Source organism: Panthera leo, chromosome B1, assembly GCF_018350215.1.
Source record: "Panthera leo isolate Ple1 chromosome B1, P.leo_Ple1_pat1.1, whole genome shotgun sequence".
In the NCBI taxonomy this organism is placed as follows: Eukaryota; Metazoa; Chordata; class Mammalia; order Carnivora; family Felidae; genus Panthera; species Panthera leo.
Window position 1 is genome coordinate 35,347,259 of NC_056682.1, and position 24,763 is coordinate 35,372,021.

At 36.5% G+C, this 24,763-nt stretch overlaps 1 protein-coding gene across 3 annotated transcripts in view; it reads right to left on the reverse strand.

Annotated features, from left to right (window-relative positions):
- PPP3CC (protein phosphatase 3 catalytic subunit gamma) overlaps positions 1 to 24,763 on the reverse strand; it is a 100,471-nt gene that overhangs the window by 5,957 nt on the left and 69,751 nt on the right. For all 3 annotated transcript variants that reach the window (XM_042934609.1, XM_042934611.1, XM_042934610.1), the window contains exons 7-12: positions 23,747 to 23,824; positions 23,566 to 23,660; positions 19,717 to 19,842; positions 18,916 to 18,987; positions 5,904 to 5,985; positions 5,186 to 5,283 (exon numbers count right to left, since the gene is read on the reverse strand). In XM_042934609.1, coding sequence (XP_042790543.1) covers positions 5,186 to 5,283; positions 5,904 to 5,985; positions 18,916 to 18,987; positions 19,717 to 19,842; positions 23,566 to 23,660; positions 23,747 to 23,824 — 551 coding nt within the window. The remainder of the gene's footprint in view (positions 1 to 5,185; positions 5,284 to 5,903; positions 5,986 to 18,915; positions 18,988 to 19,716; positions 19,843 to 23,565; positions 23,661 to 23,746; positions 23,825 to 24,763) is intronic.

Here is a 24,763-nt window from a genome sequence, read left to right on the forward strand (position 1 = left end):
AAAAAAAAAGAAAAGAAAAATGCTGCTATGAACATTTGTGTACAAGTCTTTGTGTGAATATGTTTTGATTTCTCTGAGGTATTTAACTACAAGTGAAACAGATGCTCATAAGGTCAACTGTATGTTTAATCATCCAAAGAACTCCCAGATTGGTTTCCAAAGTACCACATCATTTCACATTTCCACCAGCAGCATATAAGGGTCCCAATTTCTCCACATCCTCACCAACACTTGTTATTATTCTAGTGGGTGTAGTGGCATCTAATTGTGGTTTTGATCTGTATTTCCTTAATGTCTAATGATGTTGAACAACTTTTCACATGCTTATTGGCCATTTGTATGTCTTTGGAAAAATGTCTACTCAACTTTTTTACCCATTTTTTAATTAAGTTGTCTTTTTTTTTTTTTTAGGGTTAATCCTCTCTTTTTTAAAATTTTATTGTTTTAAATTTACATCCAAATTAGTTAGCATATAGTGCAACGATTTCAGGAGTAGATTCCTTAATGCCCCTTACCCATTTAGCCCACCCCCCACCACAACCCCCCCAGTAACCCTCTGTTTGTTCTCCATATTTATGAATCTCTTCTGTTTTGTCCCCCTCCCTGTTTTTATATTATTTTTGTTTCCCTTCCCTTATGTTCATCTGTTTCGTCTCTTAAAGTCCTCATATGAATGAAGTCATATGATATTTGTCTTTCTCTGACTAATTTCGCTTAGCATAATAACCTCCAGTTCCATCCACATAGTTGCAAATGGCAAGATTTCTTTCTTTTTGATTGCCGAGTAATACTCCATTGTATATATACACCACATCTTCTTTATCCATTCATCCATCGATGGACATTGGGCTTTTTCTATACTTTGGCTATTGTTGATAGTGCTGCTATAAACATGGGGGTGCATGTTGAAACAGCACGCCTGTATCCCTTGGATAAATACCTAGTAGTGAATTGTTGGGTCATAGGGTAGTTCTATTTTTAGTTTTTTTTTTTTTTTTTTTTTTTTTTAAATTTTTTTAACGTTTATTTATTTTTGAGACAGAGAGAGACACAGCATGAATGGGGGAGGGGCCGAGAGAGAGGGAGACACAGAATCGGAAGCAGGCTCCAGGCTCTGAGCCGTCAGCTCAGAGCCCGACGCGGGGCTCGAACTCGCGGACCGCGAGATCGTGACCTGAGCCGAAGTCGGATGCTTAACCGACTGAGCCACCCAGGCGCCCCTATTTTTAGTTTTTTGAGGAACTTCCATACTGTTTTCCAGAATGGCTGCACCAGCTTGCATTCCCACCAACAATGCCAAAGAGATCCTCTTTCTCTGAATCCTCGCCAACATCTGTTGTTGCCTGAGTTGTCTTTTTATTTTTCAATTATAAGAGTTCTTTAAGTTCTTTAGATACCAGTCCCTTATCAAATGCATGATTGTTAATATTGTCACTCATTCTATGGCTTGTCTTTTTACTTTCTTGATGATGGCTCAGTTTGCTGCACAAATGTTAATTCTGATGCAGTCCAATTTATACCTAATCTGTTTTTTTATTTTATGGTCTTTGTGACTCTGTTCAGTTCTTGGCACTCCTCTTTATTTTGGTATTAGGAAGCTTGTAGTAAAAGTTGTGGCTATTGGCTTGTTTTGTTTTGTTTTCCTTTGTGCTCCAAATTCCCAGCTTCTTTACTTTACTTTACTTCCCTGTATTATGTGTGTACTGTAACTTACTCAAATCCCTCGTGGAACAAGGTAAGATGTAAGTGAATGCGTGCTATAAGGCCATATGGGATATTGTTGGTTGAAAGGTCTCCAAGTAAAGTTACAGGAACAATAGGGTAGAGGAGAGCGGAGAATGGGTGATGGGCACTGAGGAGGGCACTTGTTGGGATGAGCACTGAGTGTTGGATGCAAGCGATGAATCATGGGAATCTACCCTTCAAACCAGGAGCACACTGTACACACTGCATGTTAGCCAACTTGACAATAAATTATATTAAAAAATAAAACAAAATCACGTAAATAATTTTTTAAAAAGTTACAAGAACAATAAAAGGTCTTTTTTAGCTAATGTTCCAGTTTGCCAATGAACCTACAGAACTGAGACTCTGATGGGAAAATGACAAAATAAGCTCAGTTCCTGTCAATCAGTGAGAGAGATAAGGAAGTCTAAAAAGCTGGCTCCACCTTCAGTTCTGTTCTTATATATTCCTGAAGATGTCTATCAATGAAAAACCTTATGTGATTAAAACACTAATATTCCAATTAGGAATGAAGAAAACAATATACTTGGGACTGAGAACAGAAGGCAGATCAAAGATTATAAACAAACAAATCTCCAAACAACACATCTATAAAATTCTCTTCATTATTCATCTCTGATTTGCTCTTTCAAGGTCCAGATTAAAACAACAACTTTGTGGATCAGCAAGTTTCCAAAACTTTTCAAGAAAGGCTGTAGAAGACACTCCCTTCTTCTTCACCCATGGTGTTTCCAACTAATTCCAACCTACCAAAACTGCTCTCAGAGTAGCTCACATGACTAATTACCAAAGTAACAGTGGGAAGTATTTCCTCACAAGAAACTGCACATTTATTTGAGAGAAAAAATTCAATCTAAAATAGTTTACTGATCCTTTTTATGAAACTAAACAAATTAAGAAAATTAGTTATATACTTCCAAGGAGAAAATGTTTATTTCCTCCTTCTAAATAGCTGAACTCTAACATTCCAGTATTTAATTTGAAAGAGAAGGAGAAAATCAATCCTATAAAAAGAAAGGGGAAAAAGGGGCTTGTTCCTAGTAATCAACATCAGTGGACTTTCCACAAAATGGAAAGGATTCCTGTAAGTAATGGGATGACAAGAAAAAAAAACTTAAATAGAAACAATTCAATAAAATAAGGGGGCAAAAAGCAGTGAAACTCTAAGTTGCTAATGCTTCGACTCCAGTTTTTGTGCCTAGAATTAATTGTCTTGCTTGACCAGATCTATGTCTATTCTGACAAATATCGATCTTTTCATTCCAGGATTCCATAAAGCCCTCTCCTTACAAGCCAGCACCCACACAATTTTTAGAACAGACACTCTGTTTGGATAGGTGACATGGCAGTGGAGTAGAACATGGCTTGTAGGCAGAGGCAAACTCCCTCTCTGAGACATTCTAACACCCAAAATTAAGGTATAAAATATACATTAGGTGAGGCATATCATGTGCACGAATCTGAAGTGAACAGCTCTATACGTTTTTATGTATGAATACACTTGTGTAACTACTACCCAGAGAGTGATACAGAATACCCCCACTACTCCAGAAGTCCCTTCTGCTCCTTCGGGGTCAATTAGTCTCCCACCAGAGGAAGTGCCATTCTATTCCGACTTCTATTACCATTTGGCTAGTTTGCCTATTCTTGAACATTCTGTAAACCAGACAGTCTGTGCCATTTTGTGCCTAGCTTTTTGAGTTTACCATAATGTCTGTGAGGTTCAACCCTGTTTTTGCATGTATTCGTAATGTGATTTTTCATTGCTGTGTAGTATTCCATTGTATAAATAGAACACATTTATCTATTCTACTATTGCTGAACATTTGGGTTGTTTCCCGTTTGGGGCTATTATGAATAAAGCCAAAGTGAACATTCTTATGCCTATCCTTTGGAGGACATACGCACTGATTCTCTTCAATATATACCAGGTCTTATTGCTGGGTTGCAGGGTAAGACATATGTTTTTGCTTTACTGCCCAACAGTTTTCCAAAGTGGCTGAACCAATTTCCAAGTACACCAACAATGTATCTAGTTCTCTTGTCCATAAATTCACCAACACTTGGTGTTATTAGACTTTTAATTTTAGCCATTCTGGTGAATATGTAGTGGCATCTCACTGCGATTTTAATATCTATTTCCCAGATAACTTTATTAAGCATCTTTTCATATGCTCATTGGCCATTTTGATACCCTCTTTTGTGAAGTGCCTGTTAATATCTTTTGACATTAAAAACATTAGTTGTGTGGGGCGCCTGGGTGGCTCAGTCAGTTAAGCGTCTGACTTCGGCTCAGGTCATGATCTCACGGTTTGTGAGTTCAAGCCTGGAGCCTGCTTTGAATTCTGTGTTTCCCTCTCTCTCTGCCCATCCCCCGCTTGCACTCTGCCTCTCTTGTTCTCTCTCAAAAATAAACATTAAAAAAAATTACAGGGGCGCCTGGTGGGTCAGTCGGTTAAGCGGCCGACTTCAGCTCAGGTCATGATCTCGCGGTCCGTGAGTTCGAGCCCCGCGTCGGGCTCTGTGCTGACAGCTCAGAGCCTGGAGCCTGTCTCAGATTCTGTGTCTCCCTCTCTCTGACCCTCCCCCGTTCATGCTCTGTCTCTCTGTGTCTCAAAAATAAATAAACGTTTAAAAAAAAAATTTTTTTTTAATTAAAAAAAATTACAAAACAAAACATTAGTTGTGTTTTTCTTATTGAGTTTGTAGTTCTTTATATATTCTGAATTCAAGCCCTTTGTCAGACATACACATTGCAAAAAATCTTTTCTCAGTTAATGGCTTGCCTTTTCCCTTTCTTTTTTTTTTTTTTTTTTTTTAATTTTTTTTTTCAACGTTTTTTCTTTATTATTTATTTTTGGGACAGAGAGAGACAGAGCATGAACGGGGGAGGGGCAGAGAGAGAGGGAGACACAGAATCGGAAACAGGCTCCAGGCTCCGAGCCATCAGCCCAGAGCCTGACGCGGGGCTCGAACTCACAGACCGCGAGATCGTGACCTGGCTGAAGTCGGACGCTTAACCGACTGCGCCACCCAGGCGCCCCGCCTTTTCCCTTTCTTAATCATATATTTTTGTAAATAGAAATTCTTAAGTTTTTTTTTTTTTTTTTAGAAATTCTTAGTTTTATGGAATTTAGTTGATTTTTTTTCTTTTAAGGTTAGCACTTTTTGTGTACTATATAAGGACTTTTTATCTACCCCAATACTCTCCGTCCTTTCTTCCGGGAGTTTTATTGTTTTTATCTTTTATATTTAAGTTATAATTCATTTTGAATTAGTTTTCATATGTAAAGAAAAGAGTCAAGATTCACTTTTCCCCCAAATGGATGTCCAATTGCTCCAGTATCATTTCTTCAAAGAAGCCCTAATTTTAGATTTTATGTTGACTGCTGGGTAATGGGAGCACATCTTCCATGGAAGCAGTATTTCTCAGACTCACCTGTCTCAATAGTCTGCTTTCCTCCTGAGAGGACACCTAGAGGGAGTGTCCCTGTAGGCGTCAGGCCCTTGAGAGTCAGCACACTCTCACTCTCTTCCCTGCAAAGGAAGGTGAAAATCCTGCATTAACGCCAGGGTGTCCACCACTCGGCAGTTCAAAGATACTAGAAGGAAGTTAAGAAAGGATGCACAGAGATGGAGGACAGGTTCTCCTTCTTCCTACCCCTTCCCTGACCCAAAGAAACCGATGTTTTATGAAAATATTCCAATTTTAAACCACCAGCCAGTTCTTGCTTCTCAATTAGAGGTACTTAATAGGCAGCCGCTGTTTTAATGTTTCCCATATATCATACCATTTAATCCTCCTAATAACTGTATAAGGCAGGTCTTGTTATTGTCACTCTATTATAGACAAGGAAACTGAGGCTCCAAACCATTCAGCTAAGAAGAGGTAGAGCCAGGATGTGAACAGGCAATCTGGATCCAAGAATTCACACTAAATCACTCCATTCACTATACCTAAGCTTGTACCAAATGAATGTTTGCCAAAACATTTCTAGTCACTTTAGTAGATAGGTCAGATTCAATCTGCACTCCACTTTGAAGACCTACCCAATTGTACTACACTTTAATTCTAAAAAAAAACTGTTCTGAAATCAACTTCTAATTGTCTCTCAAAATACTTTTATCACATACTGTAATGACAGATTTATCCTCACCGCAGAATTGAAAAGACCCGTGCCATCTTCCCAATGGCTCTGATTTTATTCTTGATGATCTCCTTTCGAACTGTAGTGCCTCCTTAAAGAATACAAAGAATAAGTGAGTTAAAAGAATGTGTTAACAAGGTTAGTTTTAAAATATGCAGGATGAAGTATCTTTCTAACTTAAAGAAATTATTGTTTTAAAAAAAGAAATCAAGGCCTAAGTTTGTTTAAACAAACAAAAATCCCAGGAAGTTCTAAGGAGCAAGAGAGAAAACAACCCAGAAGGGGGGAAAAAAAGATGGAAGTAAAAATGGAGGGGTCACAACAAAGACAGACTGGATGGATCTATGAAAGGTAGGAACTTATTTGTGGTTCTGAAATGTAGAACACGGCAAAGAATGAAATATACACATAGACAAAGACAGTTGCTACAGCAAAGATCTCTTTTGCAAATGCTGTGGGCCACCTTAGGATGCAGGGTTTGGCCTGCCAAATGGCAAGTGATGATTCAAGCAGTTGTCTTCTGCATATATACAGCTAGCTCTCCTGAACTTAGTGAGGGCTACTTTCATTCTATAATCCTCACTTACTCACAGACTGGTGAGTTATTGCCTACCATAGACAACTGTGTGGTACAAATCATGATGATGGGTAAGGTCTTTATAAAGCAACATCAAAAAAAGTTACCACAACATTTTATGGCCTTTTCCCATCTATGATTCAGGAAACAGCTCACGTATGAGAAGCCAAGGTCCAGGCATGCACCAGGTGACCACATTCAAAAGTCAGAAAGAGAAACATGGTCTCTCCTTCCTCACCCTTCCAGCTCTCAATATCCTGCAGAATTATATGGCAGGTCCAGAGAAAACACTCACATTAAAACAGAAAGGGAGGATGGAGAGCCTGTCTGAAATTACTCAACTACGACTAAAAAGATCCAATAAAATTAATAGACTGTATGTGACAGACAGCGAGTAGTAAGCTCTTAGCACATTTTAGTCGGATACCTTTCCGATAGCTTGAAATGTAGTGATCTTCAGGGAGAAGAGACACCAAGAAACAAGGAGATGAAGATAGAAATATGAGAAGAGAAATTTAAGTTTACATGGAAGAGAGAAAAAAAATCAAAGTGAAATGCAATGAGAGAAGCAGGCTACTATCTTTATCAGCTCAGAAGAGACATCCTTGGTATCATGATAGAACATTAAATTACAAACTTCTTGTCAGCAGTTTTCCATTTCTTAAAGTTTATAGTTTTACATTATTTCACATCTGTTTTTATCTAACATATCCCATCCCCACAAATCATGAAAATAAAATTAGACAAAGAAAAAGATATTACTTAGGAAACAAAACGATGCTGAAAACAAGGAACAAAAAACAAAGGACAGAATGAACAGCCTACAAATCTCGTAATAAGAGCAAGATGTTTTTGTTTAACGGATTCACTATCTTCCTATACCTTTTTGGAGATATTATAGGTTTTCCTTTTTTAAGTTTTATATTTTCTTGAGAATCTCAAGCTCATTCACATTGTTTTTTGCTGTTTGTATTGTTGTTTGACTGACTCCAAGACTTTCCTGAGGTGGATGGTAATCCTTGGTGTCGGCTCCTGATTAGGAATGAGGGCCTAAAAGGCTCTCAGAGTTGCCAGGTAGACTGCAGACTTGGAGCTTTACAGGTTGTGATCAGGGTGAACTTTTGTTAGGGAATTCTCTTTATCAGTATTGAGGATGCACATGGCTGCTTAATTCACTGGTTTGGGGCCAGGTAATGATGCCCTCAGCTGTATTCCTAGCCCAGAAATTCTTTGGTTACACTTTTTTTAGAGATTAGCCTCCAGACCTGGAGGAGAGGCAACTGCCCAGTGGCAATTAGGATTTTAACTGCCTTTGAAACAGCTTCTACCCAGTCTTTTTTTTTTTTTTTTTTTTTAGCTCAGTGCCCATCCCCTTACTCCCCCTAACCCAGTCCCCAATTCTAGAAACTGGTACTACCAATTCCTTTGCTTTTTGAGGATTCTGTGCTATAATTCAGCATTCCACATTACTTTAGCTTTCTTGAATTAGCTAAGTGAGGAACACAAATTATTCATGTTTCCCAGCTTCTAAAAATTCCTATAAAAATCTCCACATTTTTCTAGGTTTATCACTTTTTTATTGTGAGGTATGATAAACATACAGAAAAGTGCACAAAACAAATGTAAAATGTCTCTCTCTTCCCAAAGAAAATCACTCTCTTGACCTTTATTGAAATCACTTTCATGCTGTTCTTTATAGTTTTACCATGTAAGTGTGTGGGTATCCACAAACACTATGGTTTTCCATTGTGTTTTAACTTTGTGTATTTGGAACAATCAAATATGTATTTCTGTGTCTGGCTTCTTTTGCTCAACATTATGTTTGTAAGACTGATCCATGTTTTGCCCATTGTAGTTCATGGTCATTATTGTATACAATTCCACCATATGAATATGCCACAATTTTCCTTTTTACTATCAGTGGTTATTTGGTCTAATTCCAATTTTTGGCTATTGTGAATTCAACTGCTATGAATATTCCTATGCGTTTCTCTTTACTGCTATTTCTGTTAAGTACATTCCTAGAATTAGAACGATCAGTTACAGGGTATGTATATGTTCAACTTTGGATAAGTTAGATATTATCTACTAAAGTGGACGTACGAAGTTATATTTCAGTGTATGAGCATTCCTGCTGCTACACGTCCAGGCCAGCACTTGGTGTCATCTTTAATTCATCTTTAATTTTAGCCAATCTGGTGGGTGTATAGAATCAGCCAGTGTGGTTTTAATTTGCATTTTCACAATCACTAATGTGGATGGGTATCTTTTTATATCTTCACAGACCATTTTGATATTCTCTTTTGTGAAGTACTTATTCAAGTCTCGTCTAACTGACCTGGAGTTCTTCATATATTCTTCAAGTGAGCTCTTTGTTGATTGTGTTGCAAATACCCTCTCCCACTTTGTACCTTGACTTTTCACACTCTTAAAAGGGTCTTTTGATAAATATAAATTCATAAATTCTTACTTTTAATGTAGTCCAACTTATCAATAGTTTCCATATGGTAAGTGTTTTCTGTGACCTGTATTTAAGAAATTGTCCTCTTCCCGCAAGGTCATGAAGATATTTTGTATTATAAATACTAGAGGCTTTATTTTTTTGCCTTTCATATATGAATTATTAAAAAAAATTTTTTTATGTTCATTTATTTTTGACAGAGAGACAGAGCATGAGTGGGGGAGAGGTAGAGAGAGAGGGAGACACAGAATCTGAAACAGGCTCCAGGCTCTGAGCTGTCAGCACAGAGCCCGATGCGGGGCTCGAACTCACAGACTGCGAGATCATGACCTGCACTGAAGTCAGACGCTCAACCGACTGAGCCACCCAGGTGCCCCTCATATATGAGTGTATTAATCTGTCTGGGATTTATTTTGTGTTTGAAATATGATATGGGTCAGGTTTAATTTTTTTCTCAGATATCTCCAAAACACTTATTAAAAATACCATCATTTCCCCACTACTCTGCAGGACCACCTCTGGTGTAAATCAAGTGTCCACAAATGCTGTGATGTTTCTGGATTCTCTATTCTGTTTCAGTGCCCATCTGTCCTTGCACTAATAATCCTAAATGCTCTAGCTTTGCAGTAAACCTTGATCTTCTTCAAGACTTAAACTATTTCCACACTAATTTTAGAACCTATCCTCAGCATTTTCATACAAATTTTAGAATCTATCCTCAGTATTTCCATATAAATTTTACAGTCAAATGGTCTGTTAATAGTTGACTTTGTACTGAATCCACAGATCAATTTGGGAATAACATATCTTTACAATATTGAGTTTTCCAAAACTCAATGTACATTTTATTTCTTTACATTTATTTAGATCTCCTTTAATTTCTCTAATAATGTTTTATAGTTTGTTGCTTAGAGGTATCACACACCACTTGTCAGATTTATTGTTAGGGAGGATATTGTAAATGGCACATTTAAAATTTTGCTTGTTGCTGGTAATGGAAACACAAATGATTTTTGCTTATTAACTTTGTATCCAGCAGCTACATGCCCTTGTTGATTTTAACAATCTATAAATTCCTTTGAATTTTCTCTATACACAGTCAAATCACCTATAAATAATGATAGCTTTGTTTCTCTCTTTCTAATCTTTATACCCTATGTTGCTTTTTCTTGCCTTATTATACTGGGTATAACTTCTTTTTCTTTTTTTTTTTAAACGTTTATTTATTTTTGAGATAGAGAGAGACAGAGCATGAATGGGGGAGGGTCAGAGATAGAGGGAGACACAGAATCTGAAACAGGCTCCAGGCTCTGAGCTGTCAGCACAGAGCCTGATGTGGGGCTCGAACTCGCGGACCGCGAGATAATGACCTGAGCTGAAGTTGGACGCTCAACCGACTGAGCCACCCAGGCGCCCCTACTGGGTATAACTTCTAATGCGGTATTATACGGAGGTATTAATAACTGACATCCTTACCTGTTCCCAATCACCAAGGAGAACTTTCAACATCTTGCCATATGATGTTTGCAATAGGCTTTTATAAATATGTTAAAGAATTCCTCTCCAAGCCTAGATTAATGGATCTATTGCAAAAGAAGGATGAATCTTACCTAAAGCTATCTCTGCATCTATGGTTTTTAATGCAGTGAATTATACTGATTTTTTAAATAAAATTTTTATTTTAGAATAGTTTTAGACATTCAGCAAAGTAGTGAAGACTCTATGGAGTTCACATACACCCCTCTCGCAATTTCCACTAGTATTAAGATTTTACATTAGTAATACTGATTAAATTTTTAATGTTAAATCTTCCAACTTGGTTGGGAGGCAGAATTCTTTTATGTATATTGCTAGTTTCAATTTGATGATGTTTTGTTTAGGATTAATGTCCTTTCACATTTTAGGATCACAGTTATTCTAACCTCACTAAATTATAGGGGAGCATTTCTTCTTTTTATTCTCAGGAAGAATTTGTTTAAGATTGATGTTTCTTTCTTAAATGTTTGGTAAATCTGTTGGTGAAGTTATCTTCACCTGGAATTTTCTTCATAAAATTTTTTTTTAATTACAGATCCTGTTTCTTGGTAGGACTGTAATTATTAAGATTTTCTATATGGTGTCAGTTTGGGTAAGTTACGTTTTTCAGGAATCCGTCCATTTCATCTAAGTTTTAAAATTCACTGGTATAAATTTATTCTCATTATTTTTTTTTAAATGTTTATTTATTTTTGATGGGGGTATGGCACAGAGAGAGAGGGAGACACAGAATCTAAAACAGGCTCTAGGCTCTGAGCTGTCAGCGCAGACCCTGACAAGGAGCTCGAACCTATGAACTGGGAGATCATGACCTGAGCCGAAGTCAGATGCCTAACCCACTGAGCCATCCAGGCACCCCTATTCTCATTATTTTCTTAATGTCTATAGGGTCCGATGTCTCCATTTTGTTTACTTGGTAAGTCTTACCAGGGATTTATCAATTTTATTAAGTCTCTTTTAAGAGCACAATTTGGGGGGGCGCCTGGGTGGCGCAGTCGGTTGAGCGTCCGACTTCAGCCAGGTCACAATCTCGCGGTCCGTGAGTTCGAGCCCCGCGTCAGGCTCTGGGCTGATGGCTCGGAGCCTGGAGCCTGCTTCCGATTCTGTGTCTCCCTCTCTCTCTGCCCCTCCCCCGTTCATGCTCTGTCTCTCTCTGTCCCAAAAATAAATAAAAAACGTTGGAAAAATAAATAAATAAATAAATTAAAAAAAAAGAGCACAATTTGGTTATTACTGCTTTTCTGTATCTTTTTTCCTATTTTGTAACAATATTCTTTTTATTTCATGACATCTATTTTCTTTAGGCGTAAAGTGCTATCTACCCTTTGTCAACTTTTTGAGATAGATGCTGATTTTCTGCCTTTCTCCTTTTCCAAATATGTATTTAAAGCTATAAATTTTCCTCTAAGCATGGCTTTAGATACATCCAATTTTTGTTTCCCCCCCCAAGTTTAAATCGGTTTGAGTTTAAGCACTGATTTTATACTACAAATGTAGTATAAGATGAACTAAATTTACAACTTAATTTGTTCATGGAAGATGCCTTAAAAAAAACATTGCAACTAAGACGTATGCAAGATTTTATATGCATTTTGGAAGAACTCACACAGAAGCAGCTGATTAGTCATTAAGCTTGACCACTTTCGCATCCTTTGGTCAGTTCACCACAGTCATGACAGGAGAGTCACTCGGACCTTGCTGTACACACTGAACCATTCTGGGTGATGATTCATCTTCTCTGCTTCAAGGGCAACTCAGGACATGAAGCCAAATGCCTGATTAAAATTTTTGAAGGAGGGGCACCTGGGTGGCTCAGTCAGTTAAGCGTCCAACTCTTGATTTTGGCTCAGGTCATGATTCCACGGTTCTTGAATTTGAGCCCCGTGTGGGGCTCTCTCTGTTAGAGGTGTGGAGCCTACTTGGGATTCTCTGTCTTCCTCTCTCTGCTCCTCCCCCTCACACATGCTCTCTTTAAACAAACAAACAAACTTAAAAATAAAAATTTTAAAGAATTCTTTGTAGATGGCATCTCTTTCACTTAATTCTGACCATCCTGTTACTTTAAGGTCAAGTATAACTTACTTCCTCTCTTCTGCTGTCAACCAGTTAGCATCTGCTGACATGGCCACAAGGTTTAGGCTCCAGTCCCAAACCCAGGCCTGCCTGGTGTGCTGCCTGTCCTCAAGTTTTAATATGTACTACTTTTCATAGTCATTCAGCTCAAAATACTTTCAAATTTTCAACGTCATCTGCTATTTGATTCATTGGTTATCAAGTGTGTTTGTGTGTGTGTGTGTGTGTGTGTGTGTGTGTGTGTGTATACTTAAAAATTTTTTTTTCCCAATGTTTATTTATTTTTGAGAGACAGAGAGAGACAGAGCACAAGCAGGGGAGGGGGAGAGAGAGAGGGAGACATAGAATCCAAAGCAGGTTCCAGGCTCCGCACTGTCACCACAGAGCCCAACATGGGGCTCGAACTCACAAGCCATGAGATCAAGACCTGAGCCAAAGTTGGACGCTTAACTGACTGAGCCACCCAGGCGCCCTGTATACATTTTTTTTTTTTTTTTTTTTTTAAGTAAGCTCTAGGCCCAACATGAGGCTTGAACTCATGATGCTGAGATCAAGAGTCGCATGTTCTATCAACTGAGCCAGCCAGGAGCCCCTATCATGTATATTCTTAAATCTCCCAATATTATGAGGGTGCTCTAGATTGTCTTTTTGTTACTGATTTATATATTAACTGCATGTGGTCAAAGAACATAGTCATTATGATTTTAATCCTTTGATGTCTGAAACTTGCTTTTAGCTCTGTAAATTTTTGTAAATGTTATGTGTATTTGAAAAGAAGGTGTATTCAGCACCTGTTGGATGCAGTGTTCTTTATATGTCGGTCAAGTTCATTAATTACATTGTTCTAATTTTCTACGATCTTCCTAATTTTGTCTGTCTGCTTATTCCATCAATTACTGAGAGGTATGTGTTAAATTCTCCTACTACCCACTGTGAATATTTTTATTTCTCATTATACTTCTGTTATTTTTCATTTTATATATTATGAAGCCGTATTATTTAATTGTATATACATTTAAAATTGTTACATCTTATTTTTTAGATTCTACTTCATGTAATATTACTCTATCTGTAACAACTTTTCTTTGGTTAGTACTTGCATGATATTATTTATTCTTCTCCTTTTACTTATAAACTTTCTGTATCCTTATGCTGTGAACTTGTCTCTTATAAAACATAAAGTCTGGGGTGTGGCTCAGTCAGTTAAGTGTCCAACTCGTGATTTCAGCTCAGGTCATGATTTCATGGTCATGGGATCAAGCCCCTCAGTGGGATTCTCCTGGGATTCTCTCTCTCCCTTCTCTCTCTGTCCCTCCCCTGCTCGAGCACATGCCCTCTCTCTCAAAATAAATAAATAAAGTTAAAAAACAAACATAAAATTTAAAAAAATCCTACTTGATAATTTGTCTTTTATCCATTTACATTTAATAAAATTTCTGAAACATTTACCATGATAATTTATTCTATTTATCTTACTGTTATATGTACCTTTCCTCCCTTCTTGCATTCTTCTGGATTATTTTTCTATTGTTCCACTTTTTCTAAAACTTGAAAGTTACATACTTTTTTTTCCTAATGTTTATTTTTGAGAAAAAGAGAGAAAGTGGGGGAGGGGCAGAGAGAGAGGGAGGCAGACAATCTGAAGCAGGCTCCAGGCTCTGAGCTGTCAGCACAGAGACTGACGTGGGACTTGAACTCACGAACTGCAAGATCATGACCTGAGCCGAAGTCAGATGCTTAACCAGCTGAGCCACCCAGGTGCCCCTTGAAAGTTACATACTTAAAAAAACTCTCTTTTCTTGAAAGTTACTCTAAATTGTAACACCCATTTCTTACCAAAGTATGACATGTTTTGTTTTGTTTTGTTTTAGAAGTTTATTTATTTATTTACTTGGTAATCTCTACACCGAACTTGGGGCTTGAATTTACAACCCCAAGTTTTTTTGTCATCCAAAGTACTTTTACTATGATGCGTTTAAGATGTCATTGTTATTTTTTAAATTCATTCTGCTTTGGTTTACAGAGCTTCTTCGACCGATAGCTTAATGTCTTGACAAATTTAGAAAATTTTTATCCATTCTCTCTTCAAATAGTGATTCTGTCCCTGACTCTATCTCTTCTTTGGGACTCTAAACACACAGATGATATGCCTGTTCACTGTATCCTCTGTCTCTTAGGCTTTCTTTTTGGTATTTTATTTTTTCTTTTCATGATTCATTCATTCTAGATTGTTTTTTTCTGACTTCTCACCTAGTTCATTTATTCTCAGTTTAAGCTTTATTGAATCTGTTAATTCATCTGTCCAGAGTTTTAAATTTTATTTTACTTTTCCTTCCTAGCATTTTCTTTTGGTACTTTATCAACTCTGCTATATCTCCTTTTATAATTCACAATTCTTTGCCAAAATTTTCAACCTAGTTTTTTTTTTTAAGTTTATTTACTTATTTTGAGAGAGAAAGAAAGCACAGGTTGAGGAGGGGCAGAGAGAGAGAGAGAGAGAGAGAGAGAGAGAGAATCCCAACTAAGCTCTGCACTGTCAGTGCAGAGCCTGATGCAGGGGTCAAAATCACAAACTGTGAGATTGTGACCTGAGCTGAAGTCTGATGCTTGACCAGGTGCCCCTTCAACCTAGTTTTTTATGATCTTGAACACAGTAATCATTGTTTTGGTTTTGTTTTTAGCACAGTTACTTTATTTTAAATGTTTTTTATTTTATTTACTTTTGAGAGAGAGAATGAGCAAGCAGGAGAGGTGCAGGGGGTTTGGGGACAGAGGATCCAAAGCAGGCTTCTCACTGACAGCAGACAGCCCAATGTGGGACTTGAACCCAAGAACCATGAGATCATGACCTGAGCCTAAGTCGGACACTCAACCGACAGAGCCACCCAGGAGCCCCTAGCATAGCTATTTTAAAGTTCAGTCTGATAAAGCCAATGTCTGGAGAATCTGGCATCTGTTTTTATTTTTTGCTGTTTCTGCTGGTTCTCATTCATGTTGTTCTATCTCCTCATATGCCTAGTTATTTTGGTTGTGAGCCACGTATTATATTTGAAAGGCTATTTGTAGGAATTTAAGGCCCTACATGATGTTATCTTAGCCTAGAGAGGTTTGCTTTTGCCAGGCGCCTGCAGCTACTTTATTTAAATTTCATGGATTGAAATGATTTGAAGGTAAACTGTAGTCCCTTTGAGGGCTGTTCTATTTCCAGTTCACCCTTACCTTTACTTACATGGATGCGACCTTCTGGGATCCCAAACCAATGAGGAGAAACTTACCAGCACTCATATCATCCTTAGCAAGCCATGAGCCCTAACTTTTTAGCTTCTATCAAGAGGGCTGCTCAACCTCTTACCCTCTCTTTTGAAATTCATTATCTCCAGGAGACAAATAGTCCCAAATGTTGGTTTTACCTCTCTGGATTTATGCCTTTTTCCAGATCTCAACTTGGTAATTATTTTACTTTGTTAGCTTTCTGAATGCCTTTAAAGCAAATTTTACAATCCTGTGTGTAGCTTTTGCAGTGATCTTAAGTCAGGGTTGATTTACACTATCTAGTCTGATATTACTAAAGTGGAAATCCTTAATTTATATCACTTAAATAAAACCAAAATTGTATTGTGGTTTTAGTGTGGTTTCAGGAAGGAATGGAATTAGAGGTGTGTTCAATTCACCATTATAACCTAGATGGTTATTCTTTGTTTCCTTTCAGAAAAAAAATTAAAAAGCATGTATCAGCTGATATCTTTACACCCTGTAAAAAATGAGAATGACAGGATTCTATTCATTCACTTTTGCACTTAACAGAATATCTAATAAATTTTCCATATTAGCACTGATAGCCTTACTCCATTCTTTTTTTAATAGTTGCCCTTCATATCACTGAATCTAACTCAACAAATATTTACTTTACCATGCTCACTGCACTACACTTGGCTTTAGGGCTATACTGGTAAGCCCTAAAACCAAAAACCAATTGTGTCCCAGCATTCAGGGAATTGACAGTTGAGTGGGAGTAAAATATATTAATCTTACAATAATATAAATAAACGCAAAATTACAACTCTATCAAATGCTAAGGAGAGGTACAGGTTGATATGAGACAGCATGACAGGGGTATTGGATCTAGTCAGGGAGGTCAGAAATGTCTTCCATGAGGATGTTACAATAAGCTGAATAAGAGCTGACTTGAAGAGAATGGGACAAAGGAGGTTTGCATGAAGAAAATAATATTCTATGTAGAGAATCAATCATATGGATATATCATAATTGAATTACCCACCTCTCCACTGAGGGACATTTAGATTGCTTTGAATCTGTTGCTATTATAACAATTCTTTAATATATATATTTGCAATTTTGTAATATATATATTTGCAATCCTTTTATATATATATATATATATGCAATTTTTGGCATAATTTTATAAGCATACCTTTATGATCATCAAGAATCCTTTCTTAATACATATAATAGAGTTCACAATAACTTCCATGTCCACTTAAATTTGAATATAAATTCTACTAGATCTATTTCTTCCTCTTCCTCCAACTTAAATTCTTTATTTTGTTTTAATTTTCCTTGTCTGTACTCTTCCCTCACAAAGAATTGGTTCCTTCTAGTGATCTCTTATCTTACATAAAGTTACTCACAAGCTATGCTCCATCTGCTCCTCACCTTCACTGTGGAATCTAAAACATAAATATGTTTAAGACTCTATCTGCCCAAAGTAGGCTAGGCTTTCCCCGACATAGATAATTTATCCTAACAGTTGAGTGAATCACTTTAGCACACAGCTTGGAAAACGAGACAGCCAGAGTTTTGAACTCAGGTACCACCATCTTTCCAAAATCTTCTGCATTCTCAGATAAGTTGGGACCTAACTTTAAAATCAACCCTCGGGGCGCCTGCGTGGCTCAGTCAGTTAAGCGTCCGGGTTGAGCGTCCAACTTCGGCTCAGGTCATGATCTCGCGGTTTGTGAGTTCGAGCCCCACGATGGGCTCTGTGCTGACAGCTCAGAGCCTGGAGCCTGCTTTAGATTCTGTGTCTCCCTCTCTCTGCCCCTACCCTGCTCACATTCTGTCTCTGTCTTTCTCAAAATAAATAAACATTAACAAATATATATTTAAAATCAAACCTCCCACAACACCCTAGGAAAAAAATACGTGGCTACATATATAACAAAATGTTACTACATAAATATCCCTCACGCCCACAGGCCAATAAGAAAAGCAAAAAACAAAAAAATGTGCACATAACCCAGTAGGAAAATGGGCAAAAGGTATGCATTGACAAATTCACAAAAGAAAAACATATATGGTCAACAAATACAACAAAAAATGTTCATTAGTCATCATAAAAATACAAATTAAAATATAAAAAGCACCAGATTATAAAAACTATAATTGGAGAGAGCACTATGAACTATGCATCACACACAAAAAATATAACCTAGTACAACCTTTCTAGAGGTTATCTGTATCTGATTTAAATTATGATTTCTAGAAATTTATCCTATGAAAATAATCAAGAAAATGTTATTCTCAACATCCTAATATTGCTTCCTTTCTTTCATACCATATATCAACATCTGACTTGCACTTATCTATTGTTTCTCTTTCTTCCACTAGAATATAAGTTTATTGTATGCAAGGACCCAAACAGTACTTGCCATATATTAGGCATGTGATGAATAGTGGTTGTTGACAGAATGTATAAAGATTTATCTTTGAGAATTTTCCAAACTGTGGGGTTTTAAAACAAAAATGTTGGAAAAATCCAACATCCAACAGCAGGGGACTGATTAAAACAAAAATTTATCAACAAGGACAACTATATAACTGTTAAAAATTAGTCTACAAAAAAACTATAGGGGCACCTGGGTGGCTCAGTTGGTTATGCATCTTGACTCTTGATTTTAGCTCGGGTCATGATCTCATGGTTTGTGAGTTCAAGCCCCACATTGGGCTCTGAATGTCCAGTGCAAAGCCTGCTTAGGATTCTCTCTCTCCCCTCTTTCTGTCCCTCCCCTGCTTGCACTGTCTCTCTCTCTCTCTCAAAATAAATAACTATAAATGTTTGTGATACTATTATATGACCTCATTTTTGTTAAAAAGAAAAAATGGGAAAATATATGCAAAGACAAAAGACAGGTAACACAATATCACATCAAGATGTGAACAGTGGATATCTATGAGATGGCAGGATTATAGGTAACTTTTTTGTTCTTACTTACGGTTTCCTGTATTTTTCAAATTTAATTTTTCTGGAACGAACATAATTCTTTTTTAATAAGTCAAAAAAATTATTCAAAACGAACTAAAACCAAAACCAAACTTCTTCATTTCTAGTTCAAATGAGAAAAAGGCAAGTTTACCTTCAATTTCATCTTCGGAAATCAATTCATCATCAGAGCATATGTTGAGAACGTTAACCAGCATCTCTGTGACTATACAATAAGACAAAATAACCCAAAATTTATACAATTATTAAGGTACTTTCTCTATAATGATGTGGCTGTCTAAACATACATGTTAAATAAACATAGACAAAAATGATTTGTCATTATGCTACTAAGAGTATTCATAAAGAGTAGCATTACATCTAGACCTTCGGGTTTATATAGAATTTGGGGAAATTACTTGCTTTGATGAAAGTTCGGTCTTGATGATTCTATTGCATTAATTACTTGATTTCATGAGACTGCTGTCCAGAACCTCTTCCTCACTGATATGTACATGAAAAGATTTCTTACCATTTTACAAAGAAGTTAAGCCACCATGTCTATGTCCAACAGACTTATTTTATATTTGCATAGCTTATTTGTATAGGTGCACAAATGAAATTCTAAGGACAGTATTTTCTTTTTAAATATCTTTACCACTGAAGAAATCCCTGAAGGAATGGTGTAGTGACTTATGTTATTTTAACATCTTGATCACAGTAGGATAGCTATTTTAAGTTGATATTTACAATAAGAAGAATATAATCGACTAGAACTTTAACTTAAAAACTAAGTACCATTTCAAAACCTTTGTAGAGAACAAAGAAAATTCGAAAATACTTCTTATAACTTTAAGAAAAACATTTCTGAACCATCAGGAGACTCATGCAAATATAAAAGTGTACTCCATCACTAATTAAGACAACTGATAGCCCAGATGCTTTAGTTCCTTACCTTTTTCCCCAACAAAAGGCAAAGACCACGTGAAAACATCCATAAAGTTTGGAAGCCAGTAGGGGTGTGGAGAACAGTTAAACTGCCTGATATTCATGACATTGTTTTCATATTTTAACACAGCAGCTAAAAAGGAAAAAGCAAGAGAATCTGGCACAGAGGAACATGACACAGCAACTGGCATGCTTCATACAGCTGCATACCTACTAAACAGAATTCAGGAACTTACTCTCCATTTGTAAATTCAGGCCTCGGTATTTAAGAGCAGATGGAAAATCTTAAAGCATTTTATACACCTCATTCTTTTAAGAATTACCCCAAGGAACAAAGTTATCTGAAGATCCCATATAATAAAAGTACAAAAGAAACTGAGCTCTGAAACTTCAAAGGGCCACTGCACAGTAACCATGTATAGAAATCTCAGGTTCCACATTAGAAAAATGTTGTCATAATTTCCCTTTATAGGCCAAATGGTTACAATTACAGCTCTCTTTTGAAGGCAAACATTTTTCATTAAATGAACACAGCCTATTTTGCTAGTCATTATCCAGAGCCAAAGATTTTATAAACTCTGGGAGTTTATAGCATAGCAATTATCAATTCACAGTGGGGGATACAGATGGTAAACTTACAGCAATTTACAAGGCTCAAAAGTAGATTAAATAATCTACATATATAAAGAGGACTAAAACAGCCATCTCCCCTATACACAGCCAGTATATTGCTAGCACTGTATAAATGTTTAAATTAACCAGTTTATTTATTTGTACACATACTTTGGTACCAAACTAATTTTCTTTATATTTTAAAAGTTTTGAAATCCAATTTCTTGGACTTCACCATGAGCAAAAGCACTGTGATGTTGTTTGCATTATTCTCTTTACTCTTATTGTGATCATAAATAGAATCGGGTATGAAGTACTCCAGAAATGAGATACAGGTCATTCCCTGGTTCCCGTTTCTTTGCTTATTAAATGATTGCCTAGTGTGCTCAAAATGTAAGTTACTGGCTGTCTAAAATGTACATCATGAAGAAAATACATGAAAGTAAGATTGCCTGCTCTTAAAAACCTGCCACTAGATACAATGTTTTCATGTATATGTATTTTATTATGCACATATTTTACTCAATAATTCCCTCAATCTACACAGGAAAAAAGAGGTGAAAGGTGGGTCTTTACAGTGGATAATTATAAATGAAAGGATAAAAAAAAATGTTTTTGTGTACGTTTCCAGTGGAAACAAAAAAATAGGAATAGAAATCTTCAAAAATTATGACTTAAGGATCTTTCACATAATCATTGGAACTAAGAATTACTTGTTGGTACCAATATGCAAGAAAGAAAAGCAACAGAAGAAGAGAGAGAAAAAGAAAAGGGGAAGTGAATTGTCTTGCAAGACAAGTGGTCTTGTCTTTCAAGAAAAGAAGTACTTCTGTGGAGAGTAATTGAGTACAAGCAGACATTGGTTCAGATGCCACATTTTCTTTTTCCTAAAAAAAAAAATTTGAGAAAAAGCAAGGAAAATAAGAATGTTTCAAGATAAAGTTACCAGTTATATCAAAGTCAACAGAAAATTCCAGTAAACTGGACTGTGACTTTAAAAGTTTGCTAAAGGAATAATCAAGATCAATACCAGGTTAGAATGGGCCAAAAATGAGCTGGTGTTCAGTGAGTCAATAAAATGACTGCTGTTTTGGGTGGCACGTTTTAGTTGAGCACACCAATAAATCCACCGTGCAGTCAAGAGACACACTTACCAGCTGAGGTCTAAAAAGGGAGAAGGGACAGTCTTCATCACAAATATGAGGACTATAGCCACTAAGTGTCCTTGAAGAAGTTACCAACACAAGCAACACACACCATTCACAATGGAAGAAACAAGAAAAAAACTGAGTCTCTAATATATTGGGCATATTAGGAAGAAGGAAATAAGAAACAATGGAGTTAGGGAGAAGCTGAGTGTTGTGGCTAGGTAGCTAAGACTCAGAAAAGAATGACGAGATGTAAAGAACTATACGGCTGGGGGAGAACTTAAGCCAAAGAAGTGTTTTTAAAAATGAATAGGAAGCCACTGAAGGACACACTGAGATGACTGATTCAAATCAGATTGAAATGAGATGTGCCATTCCATAGTTTCCCTTTACACAGGCTCAGGTTATGTAGTGAGTATACTGTGGACTGCTTTTAAACTTGACTCCCCACCTGCATATACAAGGTATGACTATAAAGTAATGAGACTTAAGAAACCACCAACTACAAACACACCAGACCTTATATATGAGATGAGTGTGGTCCTTTGACATAGTCATACGAGGCACAACTGTAAAATGTTATAGTATTACAGCAATGTAGAGTTTCATGGATGCTTTTTAATATTTATTTTTATTATTCCAACTTATCTTCAACAACCCTATATGGCAGGTATTTTAAAGATACACTGAGGCTCAGAGAAGTTAAATATCTTATTAATGTGAAATTTAGTGTCATGTTTACTGTGGACTGAAAAGTGAAGCAGGGCTAGACTAGATCTTCTGACTCAGCTTATTAGTGCTCTTTTCAATACACCTTGCTGCCTTACCATATATTTAATCCAAAGATGCTGCCATTACTCAAAACATTTTTGGAACTCCTCTTGTGGAATTGCCTCCAGACCCATTTTATAAGCAACACAAGAAAAACCAGTCTCATTACCCTATAATCATACCTTGTTTCTGACCCCAAATGGTACCATCTAGCTTGATCACTCACCTTATTCACCAGTCTTGACTCCGAATAACTTTTGGCTGTTCCAAAAATCAAATCCACCCTCAAAGGACGAAGGTTTCCCATCACTGAGGATAATCAAAAGAATGTGTCGCAGATTCTGAAGGCAATGCCAAAAGAGGAGTTCCAAAAACGTTTTGAACAATGGCAGCATTGTTGGAATAAGCGTGTAGCTTCCCAAGGTAACTACTGTGAAGGGACAATACTCACTTGGATATATACGTTCTGGCATGTTTGTATTAAAGTTCTATTATTTTATAGTCATACTTTATAAACAACAAAATAGTTACAGAGGATGTTACAGAGGATATTACAGAGGAAGTCTGCCCTGCTACAAAACTTACAAACTATGAATCTTAAAAAATTAAAAAAAAAAAAAAGAAAGAAAGAAAAAGAAGATTTCAGGGCACCTGGCTGGCTCAGTCAATAGAGCATGTGACTCTCAATCTCAAGGTCATGAGTTCAAGGCCCACATTGGGCATACTTAAAAAGAAAAAATTTCAATAGGATAAAGTCTTAGAATGAGAACTTCTGGATTGAAGGCATATTTATATTTAATCCTCTTTTTTAATATGGGAAATTGAAGTTTAGAAAAATTACATGACAGACCTAAAGTTACTACTAGTTTCTGGCAGGGATTGGACTAAAATGATTTTTCTTAATTTTTTATGGTATTCACTCTGCCTGTACCATTCCTCAAGAAAACCAAAAACAGCTTAATAATGTACAAACATTAAAACACCAAACAGTGACATTTTATTGAGGTACTGTTACAAATAAATTCACCAAAACTAGTAATTTATGGTGACTATTCTAACTTGAACCTGAAGTAATTTATTTGTCTTATATTTTGATTCAGGAGTACAAATCAAACCTATTATTTATTTACAGAGCCCAATACTCCTTAGGAAATGAAAACCAAGCAGTAGCCTAAATTCTAAGTTTCTTGGCCTTTGTTTCAACTAAGACCTCTTTTCTTTTTATTTAAAATTTACATATGTTTTAAAACCACACACACATATGATTAAACTAGAGCTCACATTTACTCACAAATTCAAACTCAAATATCGCTGGACTCTTTTACCTTTATTGTTATAGACATCTAGGTAATTGGGGGCAGAGAAAATTGTAATGAGTGATGGAAAGCCTGTTGTTTGGCTCTTCCTGTACATTCGATACCTGGAAGAGAAATAACAGTCCGTCTGTCTTAATAATAAAGGCAAAAACTCCACAGTGATATCTGGTACAGTATAAATCTAACTTACCCAGCATCTTGGGCTTCATGGGCTCTGATTATTGATAACAAATTATTGTTCTGCAAAAATTCACAAACTGCAGGGTAACTGGAATAGAAAATTAGAAAATATAAATCCAGAACTAAAACAACTGTTTTTTAATAGGAGGAAGGGGAAAAGTCAAGATGACATTAGTTGAATTTGTTTCAAAAAGGCAGGTTTTTGACATGCCACTGGACTTTTATTGTTTGTCTGATTGTTCATTTATTTGAGAGACAGAGAGAGAGAGCAAGCAGGGGAGGGGCAGAGAGAGAGGGAGACAGAATCTGAAGCAGGTTCCAAGCTCTGAGCTGTCAGCACAGAGCCTGGCGCAGGGCTCAAACCCACAAACCTCAAGATTATGACCTGAACTGAAGTTGGATGCTTAACCGACTGAGCCACCCAGGCACCCCACCACTGAACCTTTATTTATGGCTTAGCAATCATCACTGTTTTTCTACTTCATGAATATAACTCATTCCAGATCAAATATACAGGTAACAGATAACCTTACGACAGAAAAAAAGCTCCCTTATCTTTTAACTGTTTTTGTCTTAATCCATAATAATACAAAACCAAAACTTTTCTTTGTGTCTTGATATAAAAAAAAGTACCAGGGAGAGAGAGAGAGAGAGAGAGAGAGAGAGTGAGTGAGTGTATGTGTGGTGTGAGAGAAAGACAGAGAAAGATTATTAGTTGCTAAAAATTGAATATACAATTTTCAAACTGTCAAATGGTTTGAAAAGTTAAAGAATCTACTAACGGCTTCACAGGTTATATCTATGCCAAATTAATATTATACAGGAATATTTTAGGAGTAAATACAAATATTACACCCAACCGTATTCTAATGAAAGGTCTGATATTTATATCTGCTCCTAACATTCTCTTTCAGTAATGTTATCTTTCTATATTTAGAAATACCTGATAGGAAGAACTGGAAAATACCAAATTATCCTGGAATTATCCAAGTGTTAATTATTTACCTTATCATTATTTATTTTGAGA